This window comes from Cydia amplana, chromosome Z (assembly GCF_948474715.1).
Source record: "Cydia amplana chromosome Z, ilCydAmpl1.1, whole genome shotgun sequence".
NCBI lineage: Eukaryota > Metazoa > Arthropoda > Insecta > Lepidoptera > Tortricidae > Cydia > Cydia amplana.
This window is the reverse complement of record NC_086096.1, coordinates 3,168,817-3,186,779: the sequence shown is the minus strand read 5'-3', so window position 1 is coordinate 3,186,779 and position 17,963 is coordinate 3,168,817. Positions and strand designations below refer to the sequence as shown.

Here is a 17,963-nt window from a genome sequence, read left to right as displayed (position 1 = left end):
CCTTATTCCTCAAATGATGATTAAACCACAAGCTCCTCAACCCCTGCTAAAAATGATTTCTTGCAACTGCAAGAAAGGTTGTACCAGTAGTTGTAGTTGCAGAAAAGCAGGTCTTAAATGCTCGACTGTTTGCAACCACTGCAGCGGCCAATCTTGCGAGAACAAACCAGACCTCGACATGGAAGTACCATTCATCGATGACCCACCATCAGATGACGATTTCGAGCTGCCTGAGCCGGTCGATGTAGAAATGCTACCGAAGCAAGCTCTTCCCAAAAGGAGTGCTGTGGACCTAGAAAATCAGCCTGGTCCATCAAAGATGTCCAAGGAAAAGTAATAATAATACTTCCTCCAGTGCCGCATGCAATGAGGTTATTATTATTATATGTTTTTTTGTAAAAAATAATAATACTTGTTTGGTCGCATTTCTTTTTACAAACCTTTCTATTATTTTGTTTACTCACCTCAGCAACTTGGAACAGCTGTATCTAAAGAACTATCAGGTCTTAATAGACCAAATTTGTCTCATTTTGTTGCGAATGATGTGTACTTTAATAACGTATAATGACTTGTGACGTAAAACGGGTCCACAGTTGAGCACATTGACGAAAACTGAAAAATACGTCTAAAAATATTATATTTTGGAAATTTTGCAAAGTTTTGAACAACTGTATCTTACAAACTATTCGGTTTATCGCCTTCTAACTTTAACCTACTTTGTTGAGAATTTAGTCTTCTTTAAAGTGTTTATAGTGACATTTGCCGTAAAATAGGTCCTTGTTGGTAAAAATTGGCAGAAACTGAAAAAAGTCCGAAAATTTTGTGGTTTTTCAAATATTTGACTATGACGACCGTCCGGTTTCCGAGGTCGGAAACTTGGATTTGCCATAACCACTACATCACATAGAACATATAAAAAAATCAGAACTACCTGATTTGATGCAAGGCAAAATGTACCAATTCCATTTTTTTTTTTTTTTTTTTTTTAAGAGGGGAAATGCGTTACGCGGTTATGTGGGACTCCCTGTTGTGGGCTGATGAGACCCCAGGTATACCCACTAAAACCCCTCTGTTGGCCGCCTCATGGCTTTAAAGGCGAGGCACGGGAAACGGCCGGGACCATGCTTCCGGAACCCCGCCAGCGGCTGTCCGAACTCCGGACTCGACTTCGGAGGAACTGTGTTCCTCTACTCTAGAGTGTGCCATTTTTTGGCGCATTGGCCGTCCCAGGGACCCTCGTGTAGGCGACAGATGTCCCGAGCCTGCCGCCCACGGGTACCCTTAAGGGGGAAGTCGGCGGTTGTGCGCCAAACGCCTCCTTCCTACGCGCTTGCGGCGCATCGGTTGGGAGGCCGGATCTTCCTCCCTTTCTCTTTCCGCGGTCTCTTTTCTCGCCATCACGTCTTCGCAAAAAGAGACCACCGCTTTCCATGATCTGTCGCTGTCTGCCATAGTTTTTACCACGGCAGGCAGGGACAGGTCGTGCCCCACTACAGCCACGAATGTGGCCCGCTGTTCAGTCCAAGCTGGGCATACAGCCAGCGTATGTTGTCCCGTGTCTTCGGCCGCGCCACACTCGTGGCATATCGGCGTCGGTTCTCGGCCCAATCTGCACAGATATCGGCCAAAACATCCGTGTCCAGAGAGGACCTGCGTCACTCGGAATGTCATAGGGCCATGGTCCCGGTCAAGCCATTGTTTTAGGACCGGACGTATTGCCTCTATGGTCTGGTGGCCAGCAATTGGCTGCTCCAGTCTCTCCTCCCAAACGCCCACCATTTCCAGCCGAATTTCTTCACGCCGTCCATCTATTTCCCTCGGTGCTGGTGCATCCCTCTCATGCATCTCCGCGCGCCAGCGGTAAACAGCTGCGAGGGCTCTTGCATCGAGGTCCCAGGGCAGAGATCCCGCTAAAGCACACGCAGCATCCGTAGATATGGTACGGTATCCCCGGATTACCCGCAGCGCCATTGAAAAATGTACCAATTCCATGGATCAACTATGGTTAACAGTGTGGGCGATGGTATGTACGTCGCAGCGACGGGTCGTTGACCGCGCTGTGTTATGATGCAAATATTATTTTCATGGAAGATGAACAATTAGATGGACTTAAAGGTTTTAAGCTGTTCATTTGTAAGCCTTTTTGAGTAGAGTAGATTATTTGGGGGCACGGCAGTGCTCCCGCCAAGACAAACAAAAATGGGGAGGCATTATTATAATATATTATTATTATTATTTCTCGAACCGATTCGTCTCATTTTTAAACCCACTTACCTTCGTCCTAGACAACACCAGAGAGCTCAAATTCACAGGATAAGTCTAGGATTAGTTACGATTTATTTTATTTTATTTAGACGAGGTAAATAATATCGACATAAAGTTTTACCAATCTACCTTCAATAGTTTAGAAGTTTAGATTCTATCAACACCTAAAATACGACGATTTGGCCACTCACTCACTCATTCACTGACACAAACCTCTTGGGTACTTCCCGATGTACCTACTAGAAAGCAGAAATCTGGCTCCATGCTAAATTTACATACAAAGATCAGAAAAATTAAGAAATCTGTAACTTTTACCCTACTACCCTATAAAAGGGTAGTTCTGAATACATTACAAGTAAAACTAGGACACTTCCCGATGTCCTACTGAGCTGAAATTTAGTATGGAGCCTACGATTTATTTACATACAAGTACATAGCTGTAATTTTCATACACCGCTTCATAGATCGTGTATTGCATTCACTATAGGTGGTCAGCCAAATCTTGTCAGTAAAAAAAGGCGCGAAATTCAAATTTTCTATGGGACGATATCCCTTCGCGCCTACATTTTTCAAATTTGCCGCCTTTTTCTACTGTCAAGATCTGGTTGACCAAGTATATAATCTCGTTTTAAAATAAAATGAGTTGCCAGTATTTTGCCATGTCGTTTTAAATTGAGATCGTAACTTCAATTGAATAGGAGCTTTTTGGCGTGGGGAGTGTTTTTTAAAATTATTTAAAACAGGGCAATTGGTATGCCGTTCAAATGAGAAATATTCCGAAAGCCAGGAAATTAAATGACCAATTTTCATTCATCTCAAGTGTTTTCCGTTACATAAGTATCACATATGATGCAACATGTATCACGTAGCGGATCAAACGATCCGTGCATACCATTTCGATGCAGTTTCAATGGGGTTTTACATTTCTTTAACCATTAAACGTCACTTTTGACACTGATAGATCGGTAACGTATCGCTGTGACATATCATAAGCATTGTTCGAATTGGGCCGTAAGTAAGATTCACGTTAACTATACTTCGTTTTTTTTAGCATTAGAAAGAAGATAAGCGATCTTGACATGTATTTTAATTGAAAAACGCTTATTAAAATCAGTAACTTATACTTATGAAAGCAGAAGAATATAAATGATCGTATTAGATTCATAATTGTTACATATTTGCCGTGACTTATTTTTAAAACATGTTTTTCAATTAAAAGACACATCATGATTGTTTACCTTTTTTCTAATGCTAAAAAAAACGAACTATAACGCCTTATGATTACGGATGTCAAACACATAACACTCCTTTTTTGTAACCGGTTGCATCGACCTATTTAGCAAAGGGCTTAGTCGTTCACCTTTCGACCTACGACCGCGACCTGATGGGCCGTCCATAAATCACGTAACATTTTAATGCTTGTTATGAGTCGAAGGAATCGTCCTACTTAGAGTGCTTAGCGAAGGACTTAGTCGTTCACCTTTCGACCTATGGCTCTAGGTTCTATAATATGCGACCTGACGGGGACGTCCATAAATCACGTAACATTTTGATGCTTGATGTTTTGAGTTGAAGGATTAGGGGAATCGTCCTGTTTTATAAGTTTTATTAGCGAAGGGCTTCGACCTATGGCCGTATCATAGGGTTCTATATGCGACCAGATGGGGCCGTCCATAAATCACGTAACATTTTGAGCCTTGTATTGAGTAGCGAACTATTATACGGTTTGTAACAGCAAAATCGGTTTATGATATTGGTAAAATTGTATTTCTTATTAGTTAAAATCAGTTATTTTTGAATAATAAGGGAGCTTCGCCCCCTAATCGTCTGGCACTTGATATATGGCCGGCCCCCGGGCCGGTTACTCGTCGCACTGAGATGTAAAGTTACGTCAGGTCAGTATCGGTTCCGCGTTCAAGCGCAGGCGCAGGATGTTATGAGCATGATAATGAAGCACACATGAGCCTTATTGCTTGGAGTTAAGGTTGAAAACAACATTTTTGAAATAAAAGTTAAGTATACGAGGGACGACTGAAAAGTTCGCGGCCTTACATTTTTTTTAAAGAGATAATAATTAATTTAATCGTTAATAGTCGTTAGTAATGGCGGTAATATGGCGGCCAAAGAGGCGGGGAAAATGTAACATAGTTTTTTTTCTTTTTTTCAAGCTTAGGCCGCGAATATTTACATACCAAAAAACCCGGCCAAGGGCAAGTCGGACTCGCGCACGAAGGGTTCCATATCATTACGCAAAAAACGGTAAAAAAATCACGTTTGGTGTACCTATGGGCGCCCTACTTAGGTAAATAATATATATTTTTCTGTTTTTAGTATGTACCTAAGTATTTGTTGTTATAGCGGCAAAAGAAATACATCATTTGTGAAAATGTCAACTGTTTAGTCAACTGTCTATATCACGGTTCATGACATACAGCCTGGTGACAGACAGACAGACGGACGGACAGACAGACAGACGGACAGTAAATTCTTAGTACCTAATAGGACTATCCCAAAGGGGTAGGTACGGAACCCTAAAAAACTGATTTTTGCACAAAACGTTTTAAATTCCGATTGTATGGCGGCGGCTAAATTCGTGTGACTCTTAAATCTGTATTTTTTGCAATCATATTTATGGCATTTTTGCCCGATGGCATTTCCACATAGACTAGGAATCCTCTAGACGAAGTTTAGAGCAATTATTTCATGAAACCGATGCTGCCAAAAATACTGGGGTGCGGGGGACGAGGTGAGCGAGTCCCGTGCCGTGATTGGTCCGTTCAAAGACACGGACGTCACAAAAAGACACTTTGACTCGAAAATGGAGTAAAACTACCGTATATTTGTGGCAGAGGGGGTAGGGCTTTTCCTAAAATAAATATCGAAAACCCGATTCTTTCAAATATGGACATTCTTGGGCTCATTCTACTCAGAATCGACAGCACTCTCCATCCTACCATTAAAAAAAGATGTCCCAAAATGTCCATTCCATTACGTCACGTTTTTAGTATGAGAAAAATGTTCACTTGTATGTAACGTGACGTAGTGGAATGTACAATTTTCATACAAAATTTTGGGACATTTTTTTATCATCAGGATTGAATATGCTAGTGATTCTGAGTTGAAAGAACCCAAAAACACCAGGATCTGGGGGAATCGGGTTTTCAATATTTATTTTAGAAAAAGCCCGGTAGCGCTACTATATGCTCAGCCTGGAGGATGTCTTGTCTGTGCATTTCCATAATTGAGACGAATATGTTACAACAGTACCTACACCTAAGCTACCTCTTTATATATGACACCGTAAGATTGTGAACCCGTTAGTTTATAATCTAACGTAGGTTAGGTTAGGTTAGATTATAATCTCCCTACAGTCAGTTTATAATGTAACTAGCGAGATTATAATATGACGAGTGTTTACAATTTTACGGTGACATATATAAGTCAGTTAATAAAGTTGTACAAAATCAATCGACTCACTCGTACATTGCTGTAACCAAATGCCGTAATAACGTACTTTAAAATGTAATATACACTTTTTATAACCTATAGAAGCTAAGTCCTATAAGTAGTATGAGTTGCATAGAGAATTAGGACCTTTTCGAAATAAGATAGAACTAAAGTAATGCCTCGGATACACAGGTTACTACGTAAAGCGGTCACGCACTACTCGACTTAAATGTTCAAAACATTATAATCATGACAACAGTCCACCAACAGTCTCATATTCTATAATAAACTCAATTTTAAAGCAGTTAAGATTCAAAATCGAACGCGCGCGCTTTAAAGTTATTACGTTTCGTGATCGGGCTACGGACTCGCTTCACGATGTTCATATTTTTATTTTCATTGCATTTTATCTTTGAGTCTATTAATAATAATATAAGAGCGCCATATGGTTGTCTTTTGAATGACAAGCCAAATAAGATAAGAGATTGCCGAAATTACAGCTTAGACTACGCTCATTGCTGCAAACTTAATTTTGCAGTTATCAACGTCATAGCTTAGGCCGTTCTCGTTGTGTTTTGTACAGGACGCAGTTACGAGTTTAGTTTTCTGGGTGCGTTTAGTAAGTTTGTTTGTTATTACTCTTGACACAGAATAACTAATAGTACTACCGTACAGAAAATTCACTCCTTCACAAAAGTCAGATTTAGGTATAAAATTACACCTATATCGCCGCCTGCAAGCAAAATTGAAACTTATAACCGCGCACGAACCGTGAATCTCCTTTGCGCGCCGCAGTTCTATGACCGAGCTGTGAGTGTCGGCACGGGGTTATCACTTGACAAGGTTTTATACCTAAAGTCTATTTTTTTATTCGGTAGACTAAAATGACATTTCGTAGTATGAACATCATGTGTCATTTCATACTATGAAATGTCATTTTAGTCTACCGAATAAAAAAATAGACTTTATACCCACTGATTTATTATTTTTAAGATAAATATGTAGGAATTACAAAACGTTAATTATGTAAACATACATTTTTTATCCGGAGATAGTATGTCTGATTCTCACGGAAGTAAGTTCCGAAGCCATTGTGTATTTTCAATTTTGCGCGAGCGCCACGTGACACGACTATCGTGCACGCCGAGCGGCAGCCCACTGCCATACGCCTGTCCGATGGGCGCGCCGGCCAAATGTACCTAAACTGTGGAGTGACACCCCCCTGCTCTTGATTTAGTGTTTACATAACGCTAGTGCCATCATACTTTCACTAGTTTGACCTCTTCTTTACTCTTAAAGGTCATCGTACTGTATCGTGGAATATTTTGACGACTTACAAAAATTGAGATTGTCTGATGTGTCTGTACCACGAGTGCAATCAAATTAGCTAAGGTCAATGTGGCTAATTCCGTTATAGCGCCTATTCGGTCCACGAGCGTATATCAGCCATATTCGAACTTTAAGATACGTCAACTATTAGATATCTAAACGATATGGATCGGATATGTCAGTGTCAAACAAGTGTCAAAAGTGAAGTTATTTTTGAAGTAACGTCACTTTTGACACTTGTTTGTCACTGACATATCCGATCCATATCGTTTAGATATCTAATAGTTGACGTAAGTGTATTAAAGTTCGAATATGGCTGCAGTTCTTTGATTTTCAATCGTAGCAAACAAAACCATTTGCTTTTGATTGCTGAAATTAAAAGCAATCGCTGCTTTGTCGATTTTGTTCGCTGTTCGAGGAAAACGCTAGTAGTGAGGGTGTTAAGTGAAATGACCTTTTTTTGCTTGATTAAAGCATGAAACTTGGCACAGTTGTTCCTTATATCAAAATAAGCCGATTAAGATCGGTAGCCCGAGGGACCCCCCGCTTAAGCCCGAGAGGGGGGGGGGGGGTCAAGTAGCGCCCCGCCCGGCTTCATTCTAAAAATTCTAACAGGCCCCGTTTAGCTAATAGGTCATATTTGGTATCAATTTCGGATAAATAAATAACGTAGAATTCATTTCTGGTATAAAAAATTGCAATTTGTTGAAAAAAAATATAAAAAAACACAAAAAATCTAATTTTTCAAGTGTAATTTTAGTTTTTTATTTATTGTCAAAATTAAACTGCTTGGTTTTTCTACATACAAAAAATATGACAATAAAGCCTATTTAATGCAGATTTTAAAAACATAACTTTTACTAACCTTTATTCAAAGGAAATTGCATAAAAAAAAACTTATATCGTCCCGCGCCGGTGAATATCTTGTTACCGACATAGGCATCGATATAGACAACATCCGATGTGCACACTCTGGAGACCGATTATAGTAGTTTATGCAACAGTGATATAATAAGGGTTCTTAAAATTCAAGGGTCGAAGTTACAAAACGAGACGTAGTCGAGTTTTGTAAATTAGACCCGAGAATTTTAAGAACCAATTATGAGCTGTTGCATACATTACTTTTTCTATGACAGCTGCAGCAAAAAAAAAAAAAAAAAGAGTTATTATTAAAAAAAAGAGTTATTATTAAAAAAAAAGAGAGAAACATGTCACAAGTAATGTTCCTCGTGAGATTCCGAAAAAAAATTGAGTTATTATTTAAAAAAAAAAAGAGTTATTATTGTAAATGAAAACATACCTCTTTCAATCAAGATGATCGGAACTTGTATCTTTAAAAAAAAAAAGCAGTTGTATTATACTCATAAGATGACTGCTAGCAGTCATCTTATGAGCCTATAGACAAAGCATTCAAATGACATTGCTTTAGATATCACTGTCAGTCATTTAATTGATACATTTAAGTGCTGGAGTAGAAAAAATGTATTGTTTATTGTTGTAGATTCTATTATAAAGATAGAAAAGCGTAAAAATTTTTTTTATGTGTCGTTCAGTGAAAAAGGGACCTTAAAAAATTATCACAGCCAGCCTCGTGTTTGTATAGAAGCATACTCGTATTTAGTTAGTGCCAACCACTCCATGGACTCCATGGTCCCTTTTCTCAATGAATAAGAAGTAAACTGTAAGTATTCTTTAATATACTTGCTTATTACATTATACCACACTTTAATTTTGCGTCTTGTGTATTAATACAGTTCCTTTCCCCGACACATGAATGGATACATTTCGTCATTCACGTATATATGTCAGTTTCAACCATATTCTGGCCACAGCAGGGTTGTCAGAACAGTTTGGAAACAGTCGTCTGCTCGTTGCTTTCATTCCCAAGAAGACGGACTGAGCAAGTTTAAAGAGGAACTAAAGTCTGACCCCAAACACATAATCCTATCCTGATAAGGCTGCTTCTATTTCAGTAGTCGATTCATGTAAAGAATTATTTCGGGCATTTTTTAATTATTTATCAACTGCTTTATCTGTAAGTATCACTTTACTTTGCTTTACAAGGTTATTTCACCTATCGTCATATAAAGGTATAATAAAGTTTTGGCGAATGCTATTTATTTACTGCTATTGCTCCATCCTGTAGGAGCTTGAATCCTTGTATCGGCCAGGCTAAAAAGGGTCCATGCTTAGATCTCACTTTTATACACCTTATATTAAATGGGGAACCCGGGTTCAAATTCTAAAAGGCATTTATTTGTCTGTTTATCGTGAATACTTGTTCCTGAATTACCTATGGATGTTTTGAGTGTATGTATCAAATATATATGATATATATCATGTAGTACCCACATCACAAGTCTTATTGAGCTTACAGTATTAAAAGGTCGATCGAGAGAATGCTTGGAATACGAGTACGACTCCTGGTTTTTCAGGGCCCGATAGAAAAAAATTAGAGTTTAATTTACCATGACGGTAAGCTTCACTTATAACCACTGATCTTTTAGTGAAACTCATTTCTTTACCACTATGTAAATCATTTTGAGACACTGTGTTGACAAAACTTCGAAGAGTTAAAAGTCCTTATTTATGCCATCGCGAAATTGTGTAGAGAAACATGTCACAAGTAATGTTCCTCGTGAGATTCCGAATACTCCAAGAACCATGAAAAGTCCGATTCATTTAATATGATGGCCCTAGTTGCAGATGCTGTAAAACTGTCATTGCAAGGTATTGATACGCACAGTAGACACTAACGTAGTCATAGGAGCTAGACTAGATTCATGCGTACGAATATTTCCCCAACTACAGGAATTGTGGGCTCACGTTGACACAGTGGAAAACACAATTATATCACATGACACACCATTGCATCCAGGTTAGGGAATTATATTTTAAGCTAATAAAATTATCTATTCTATTAGCTAAGTAAACTATCTTTTATTTACCCTAAAAGAGCGGAAGTCTTACCCCTGTTTCGAGCATTCAGTGGAAAGGGGAGAAAAAGTGAATTCGAAGCATGGAATCAGTTCAGAATTCAACCAAACCACTACAAGGATTCAAGCTCTTACAAGATGGAGCAATAGCAGTGGCTAAAAGCATTCCCCTAAAATACTAAAATGTTATTATATGATCGGTAATAAGTGCAATATTGAAGAAGGCAAGTTACACCGGGATATTGAAATGAAGAGTTGTATAATGTTATACCTGTTCTATGAGATTAAGTCACTGCTAAATTATTTTATTATTAAATTCCATAATATATACCTACTTCTAACAAAAGGGAGCCATACAAATGCCCTATTACGCGCAGTGTACCGAGGGGTTGATGTTTAGGTTCAGACGTTAGTTCGTCGTCAAACTTGCTCAGTCCGTCAGACTTCTTGGGAATGGAAGCAAGAAGCAGACGACGGGTTCCACACTGGTCTGACACCTGCTTTGGTCAGAATATGGTTGAAACTGACCAGAAGTAAATGCAAACCGGAATAAAAAACGCGATGCAACTACATGAATGATGAAATGTACGCATTTATGTGTCTGGGGAAGGAACTGTATTACGACACAAGACGCAAAATTAAAGTGTGGTAGGGTAATTCGCCAGTAACTGGCCACTTTTAGTAACTGGCCACCCAAAACCAAAAATTCATTTTAGGCTAGCCAGTGGCCAGTTATTGAAAGCTGGCCAGTTTTTGGAACCTTATACTAAAATGAATTCTGTTTATAGGTGAATAGAATTCATTTTTAGTTTAGAGCGGCTAGTTATTAAAGCGGCCAGTTACTGGCAAATTATTCTATAATGTAATAAGTAAGTAGATTAAATAATACTTACAGTTTACTTCTTATTCATTGAGAACAGGGACCATGGAGTCCATGGAGTGGTTGGAATTAACTATGCTTCTATACAAAAGAGAGGCTCTATGATAAATTTTTCCAAGGTCCCTTTTTTCACTGAACGACACATTTTTTTTCTAATCAAATATTATGTACGCCTTTCTATCTTAAATATATGATCTACAATAATAAACAACACATTTAGTCGGTCTCCAGAGTGTGTACTTCGGATGTTGTCTATATAGATGCCTATGTCGGTAACAAGATATTCACCGGCGCGGGACGATATATGTTTTTTTAATGCAATTTCTTTTTCATAAAGGTAAGTAAAAGTTATGTTCTTAAAATCTACATGAAATAGTCTTTATCGTCATATTTTTTTTATGTAGAAAAACCAAGCAGTTTAATTTTGACAATAAATAAAAAACCAAAATTACACTTGAAAAATTATTTTTTTGTGTTTTTTTTTTAATTATTCTACAAATTGCAATTTTTTTATACCAGAAATGAATTCTACGTTATTGATTTATCCGAAATTGATACCAAATATGACCTATTAGCTAAACGGGGCCTGTTAGAATTTTTAGAATGAAGTCGGGCGGGGCGCTACTTGACCCCCCCCCCCTCTCGGGCTTAAGCGGGGGGTCCCTCGGGCTACCGATCTTAATCGGCTTATTTTGATATAAGGAACAACTGTGCCAAGTTTCATGTTTTAATCAAGCAAAAAAAGGTTCGACCTTTTTTTGTTACTTAAAACCTTAACTATAGTGGACGGAATAATCTCTTTGCCGGAATTAGTCACATATTGACCTTAGCTTAGGCAGGTTTTCAACCGAGTTTTGAAGGAAGTGTTGCACAAATTTACTTCTTCACGAAAACTGCCCTTAGCGAAAAAAACAATTTCCTTTTACTGGATTATTAACCTATGTATATGTAGTGATTTCACCAAATATTAAGCCTGAAATGCTTCAGATTTAAAAAAAAAATGCAAAAAAAGAAAAATCATTTTTATTTTATTACAGCCAAAGTAATAATCCGATTTCTTTGTAATTTGGGTATGTTGTATATACAATTAAGGTCGCTTTCTGAAAAAAATAATATTGAATTATCTCTTAAAATAATAGTAAAAAATTGAGATGAAAATTTTCAGAAAAATAAAAAAAATACGTGCGAGATAGCGACAGTTACCAAATTTACATATTTTATGTAGAATTTAATAATGTTTAACATATATTTTTTTCAAAAATTAAAATCGGGATTAACAGTGTGAAAAACTCGAATTTGTAACATCCCATAATACTCTCTCTTCATACAAGCAAAGCTAAGTAGTCATAAACGAATGAAGTATATTGTGAACGCAGTCTTTACGAATTTGAATTTAGAATGTGACGTATTTTATTCATCAAAGGAACAGACATTTTTCAATCGTTAACGCTCTGTATAAAATTCGTGCCTATTTTCCTGTTCCCGCGCTTTTTTTAGGGTTCCGTAGCCAAATAGCAAAAAACGGAACCCTTATAGATTCGTCATGTCTGTCTGTCTGTCCGTCTGTCCGTCTGTCTGTCCGTCCGTATGTCACAGCCACTTTTCTCCGAAACTATAAGAACTATACTGTTGAAACTTGGTAAGTATTGTATTCTGTGAACCGCATTAAGATTTTCACACAAAAAAAAATAATTGAGGGTTGGTCTTTGAACGGACCAATCACGGCACGGGATTCGCTCACCTCGTCCCCCCGCACCTCCGTATTTTTGGCAGCATCGGTTTCATGAAATAATTGCTCAGATAAACTCAGTCTAGAGGATTCCTAGTCTATGCTTCACGCTATCGAATGAAATTTACACTAGGGGTACAGCCGGCTTAGCCAAGGTGACAATCGCTATCGCTTCGATAACGAAACGCTTTGGGTCTCTCTATCACTCTTCTGTATTAGTGTGACAGTGACAGTTGCGTTTCGATCGCTACGGAGCGTTAGCGATTGGCACGTTGGCTACGCGGCCAGATTCCTTAGTAATAAGTAATAAATAAGAATATGTATGGGAGGGAGGTACAGTCGCTATCGGATATATCGGAGCGGTCAAGGCGCTCACAAATATCTGAACACGCCTCTATTGTCAGGGCGTTAGAGTGCGTGTTCAGATATTGTGAACACCTTGGCCGCTCCGATATATCTGATGGCGACTGTACCTACGGTATAGACCATCAATACGACCATTCGACCCGAGAAGATAAGTGGCCCATGACATTGCATACCTACTGGTAAATAATATAATAACTATAGATAAGTATAGTGATAGCGTTATCAAATGTTATACATACGTGCAAGATAAGTATCATAACACATCTTCATTTGGTCACAAATAAGTTATTAGACATGCCGTGTTTAAGGATTCTTACTAATGTTCCTAATAGTAAAATCCCTAAGGATTTTGTGAATAGAATTATTCCTGTGTTGGCGAAGGCTGTTAGGAAAGACGTTGAGGTAAGGATGAACCTATAATATCACTCGAATTGAAGGTTGGTCCCTATGACAGAACCCCTAGTGCAAATTTAAATATTCCTGAAAAAATAGCGAGGAAATGCTGCCAGTATCTTTGGCACTATGCCCCAGGGCCCTCTGTAGGTACACATTTTTAGTTTTTTTAAGTACCTACAAAACTAAAACTATAGTTTTGTAGGTCCTAGTTTTAATTTTAGGTTTTTATTGTTAGTTTATACTTGTGTTGTTGTTCAATTAAATTGATACTTTAATAGACCTTATGACACAGGGCGGACACACCATACATCAAAAACCGGCCAAGTGCGAGTCGGACTCGCGCACGGAGGGTTTCGCACCATCAACAAAAAATTGTTTTGCTCTAACAAGCAAAAAAACGGTCACCCATCCAAGTACTGACCCCGCCCGACGTTGCTTAACTTCGGTCAAAAATCACGTTTGTTGTATGGGAGCTCCACTTAAATCTTTATTTTATTCTGTTTTTAGTATTTGTTGTTATAGCGGCAACAGAAAGACATCATCTGTGAAAATTTCAACTGCTAGACAGTTCGTGAGATACAGCCTGGTGACAGACGGACGGACGGACGGACGGACGGACGGACAGCGGAGTCTTAGTAATAGGGTCCCGTTTTAACCCTTTGGGTACGGAACCCTAAAAATGATTTGCGTTTATATGTGTGCGCGGCACGTCTGTACACGCGTCATTGAGTTTCTGACGGAATCCTGACATGCTCTCAGTTAGGGTTTGCAAGATCCGTCAATTTTTCGGATCCGGATATTTCGGATATTAAAATTTGACGGATCCGGATATCCGGATAATTCGGATAATACGGATCTGTATCAAGAAAGGTGACGAAATTTACAACTTACATACAAGGAACAGCTAGTAAAATGTAAAATGTTCATATTTTAGTTAACTACAATTATTAATAATTATTATTATTATCTCAAAACGATATAAATATGTATAATAAGATATTCAGTGTAGTCTTAATTAGGTATTCCTATTAATAATATTATCCATTTTTTTTAGGAGGCCGTAGTCGATTTGTAACCGAAAACGCCAAAAATGAAGTAATTAAAGCAAATTTATTTCTATATATCTGCTCAGAAGAATTAATTCTAAAGGTGCCTAAAAACACCGCTTTAACTTCGGCGTTTTTTCTTAAATTTGCCATTATAAGCTCACAAAATAGAAAATGGAGAAAAAGTTACATTTATGTACTTTTATTATTTTATACCGGTGTGGTGTGATATAATTTATACTATTAAACATGACGAATCTAAAAACGTACTTCCTTTACCTTGGTAAAATAGCTATACCTTCAGTCGTTCGACTGAGAAAAATGGCTTAGAAAAAGCATCTAACTCATTTATTCAGTCCCCATTACAACAATCTTCCATTATAGGTATATATAAATCCAGTTAATTACTGCAAAATAATGTAAAATTACTACAAAAGTTTCGGGAAATTAAGAAATTTGGGCTACAGCTTCTTAATAACGAGAAAAAAATATCAATATTAAACATATAACACAAAAAAGTCACTGATAACAACACGCACAAGCACTAATGATGTCCCAGGTAGACGACCCAAAGGCGACTGAGCGAAAACCTGATAACAATTACTTTAAAACATACAAATATTTACCCTTATTCCAGTCAGGAGGCATGCAGGTAGCTCGTATTAAGACTGTTACTGTTACTACTGTTTAGTTTAAGCAATATTTGTATTTATTTTATGACGTTATCGCGTACCAATAACGCGACCAATGCAATATTTAACGGATCCGTGAGATCCGAAATATCCGGATCCTATGAGACGTTGGATCCGGATCTTAGATTTGACGGATATCCGGATATTTCGGATATCCGGATATCCGGATCTCAAACCCTACTCTCAGTAGAGCGACTTACGCACACATTCATGTCGCGGCCTGTCGCGGGCGAGGTAATCCGAATCGGGGCGAAGCGGTGCGTGTCCGTTCTGTATGATAATACTATTACTTATTCTGTGCTTATCATTCGGTCAAGTTTGTTGTAATGTATGGGCAAGACAAACAAATAATATCCAGCATGAAATGAATGTATCCCCCTCCCCCGACGCAACCCCCCTTTTTAGCATGAAATATGTCCCGGGACGCTAGTGTGCGTAAAGCACCATACCCAAAAGTATTATACCTACTGCTGCATCTTTCTCTGCCGCCTCTAGTGAACATGCTAATTTCACTGCTTATGCGAACGAGATTGTGTCATCCTCCGCAAAAAGGCGCTGCCTGATGACGTCATTCCGTAATCCGCATATAAACTGATCGCGTAAATTATCGCTAAGATTTGCACCGAATTCGCAATGTAGTGACAACTTTTTTAATTCCGCCACGTAGGAAGTGGCATTTTCATTGACATTTTGACGTCTCTGGCGGAAACGGTACCTCTCTGCTAATGCGGACGGCTTCGGCTGGAGATGTAGTTGCATAAGCTTTACTACCTGTGCGTAAGTAAGATCAGATGGCTTCTTCGGGCTCGCTAAATTAACAAGCAGCTCGTACGCTTCACCTACTACATTCATTTCAAGCTGGTTTTAATTCGTTTTTCAAAAAACAATTTGACCGAATCATTATCAACCAAAACTTTTGTATGACGAAATCATAATAAGTACTTAAGCAAGATAAGTCTGCAAAGATTATGATACTGATAGCACACGCAGTGCATGTTATTTTCAATGTCAAACTTCTATGAAATTATGACGTATAAACCTAATACTTTCACTATCAAAATCGTTGCAGGTAGGTAATTTAATGTAGGTTGGCTTTTAATTATAATATATCATTTTATATGTTACATTGATAACCAAGATGGTAAAACTCTTGTAAGTCCATTGTTTTTCAAGAACTACCATCAACCGGGGTCGGGATGAATAGAGTTGGCAGGGGTGAATAGGGACAAAACTGAAAATGTTATTTACCTGGCAATTTCTTAATAACTAGCCACAAAAATTTCATCTTACGAAATCTAACATAATTTTCAATAGAATGATACATTTTAAGTGTGTGTATTTTTTTATAAAATTGTCAGGTAAATCACATTTTTTTAAGTTTTGTCCCTATTCACCCTGGTTGACGGCAGGGCTCGGAACCGGTTTTTATTAAACCCATAATAATCCAATATTTTTAATTTATTTATGCTCTTTACGTAGGACTGAATCATGTATTTAGGTAACAACTTCGTATTATCAGATTGTCCCATTAAACATGAAATAATAAGCCAAAGAACGAAAAAGAACTTAACAATACCGGTATTTTTTGTATGAAGAAAAAACCTTGGTTGACGGTATTATCATTACCTTTTCCAGAAGTTCTCATGCGTGATATCAGGGGACTGCCAGGTGTCCTTCGCTGGGGACTCGTCCCAACCAGGGGCCGTCTCCACTCTCGAGTCCATAGGACACGTCGCGCCGGAAGACAATCGAGTGATCGGGCGGGACCTGTCCGCGTTTGTACAGAAGGAGCTGGGAATACACCCTGACAGGTGACGGGTTAAGACTGCTTCCTCTTAACATAAATACTGCTTCTTTAATACTATTTCCTCTTAAAAACAGTTTTTTTTTAATCACTGCAGGTTACTCTGTTTTACCGTTTAGTTTTATAATTACAGTTTCTTCTTAAATATTGTTTGCTCGTAATAGCACAATTACATATAAATTCGCAACGAGTGGTGGTAAATTAAAACACGAACGAAGGGAGTGTTTTAAATCGACACAAGTTGCGAATATAGCATTTTTGTACTGAATATGCTTGTGCAAACAGTGCCGCACACTGGTGGAATCCCGCCTTAATATTAAAAAATCTAAAAAAATCAAACCCATCAATGGTTAATATACCTACATACAATAAATAGTGTAAATATATTTTTCCATGCAAAAAATAGCATCACGTACCTTTTTGGAATGGGCATGAAAATGCCCGCTTAGTTTTTCCTTTGGTATTAAAACTAAAACTGAAAATGTGTATATAAATATTCAACTACTAATACTTTTATTTTGTTTCAGGTTTTTCATAAGTATTTACGATATTAAAGGCACCAATATTGTAAAAGGCGGTGACACGCTACAACAATAAATTATAAAACACCAATATGTATATAAATATATATTTAATTTTACCCTTGAACATAAGAATATAACCCACATTCCCCTATATTTTTTATTATTATTATTATTTTATTGGTTTTTTGTATTGGCTATTTGACAAAATACCGAAAAATCATTAAAAAATCCAGTACCCCTAGTGTAAATTTCATTCGATAGCGTGACGTGACGTACCTACACGTTTTGTATGGGATTTTGACCCAAACCGTCCCGCTTGTCGCGCTGTTCAAAATCCCATACAAAAAAAGACACCGCAAACGCGAACGCTCATACACTAGGGGTATTACACTGCACTACATTTCTGGGGTACGATTTTTATTTTTAAGCTTATCATCTAGATTAAAATCCTAAAATTTAAAACTAATAAGCTACTTTTTCCTTTTTTTTAACTACCTACCTACTTTTAATTTGACGCCTGACAGTTTCATCATAGCAAGGTTGTCCCTG

At 37.9% G+C, this 17,963-nt stretch overlaps 1 protein-coding gene across 1 annotated transcript; it reads left to right on the top strand.

The window, feature by feature from the left end:
* The first annotated feature begins 13,224 nt into the window (after positions 1-13,224).
* On the top strand, positions 13,225-17,487 carry LOC134661401 (MIF-like protein mif-2). The gene is made up of 3 exons (XM_063517469.1): positions 13,225-13,354; positions 16,722-16,897; positions 17,418-17,487. Exons 1-3 carry the CDS (start codon positions 13,247-13,249, stop codon positions 17,485-17,487), a joined length of 354 nt encoding a protein of 117 aa, XP_063373539.1. The 5' UTR covers positions 13,225-13,246.
* Positions 17,488-17,963: the final 476 nt, after the last annotated feature.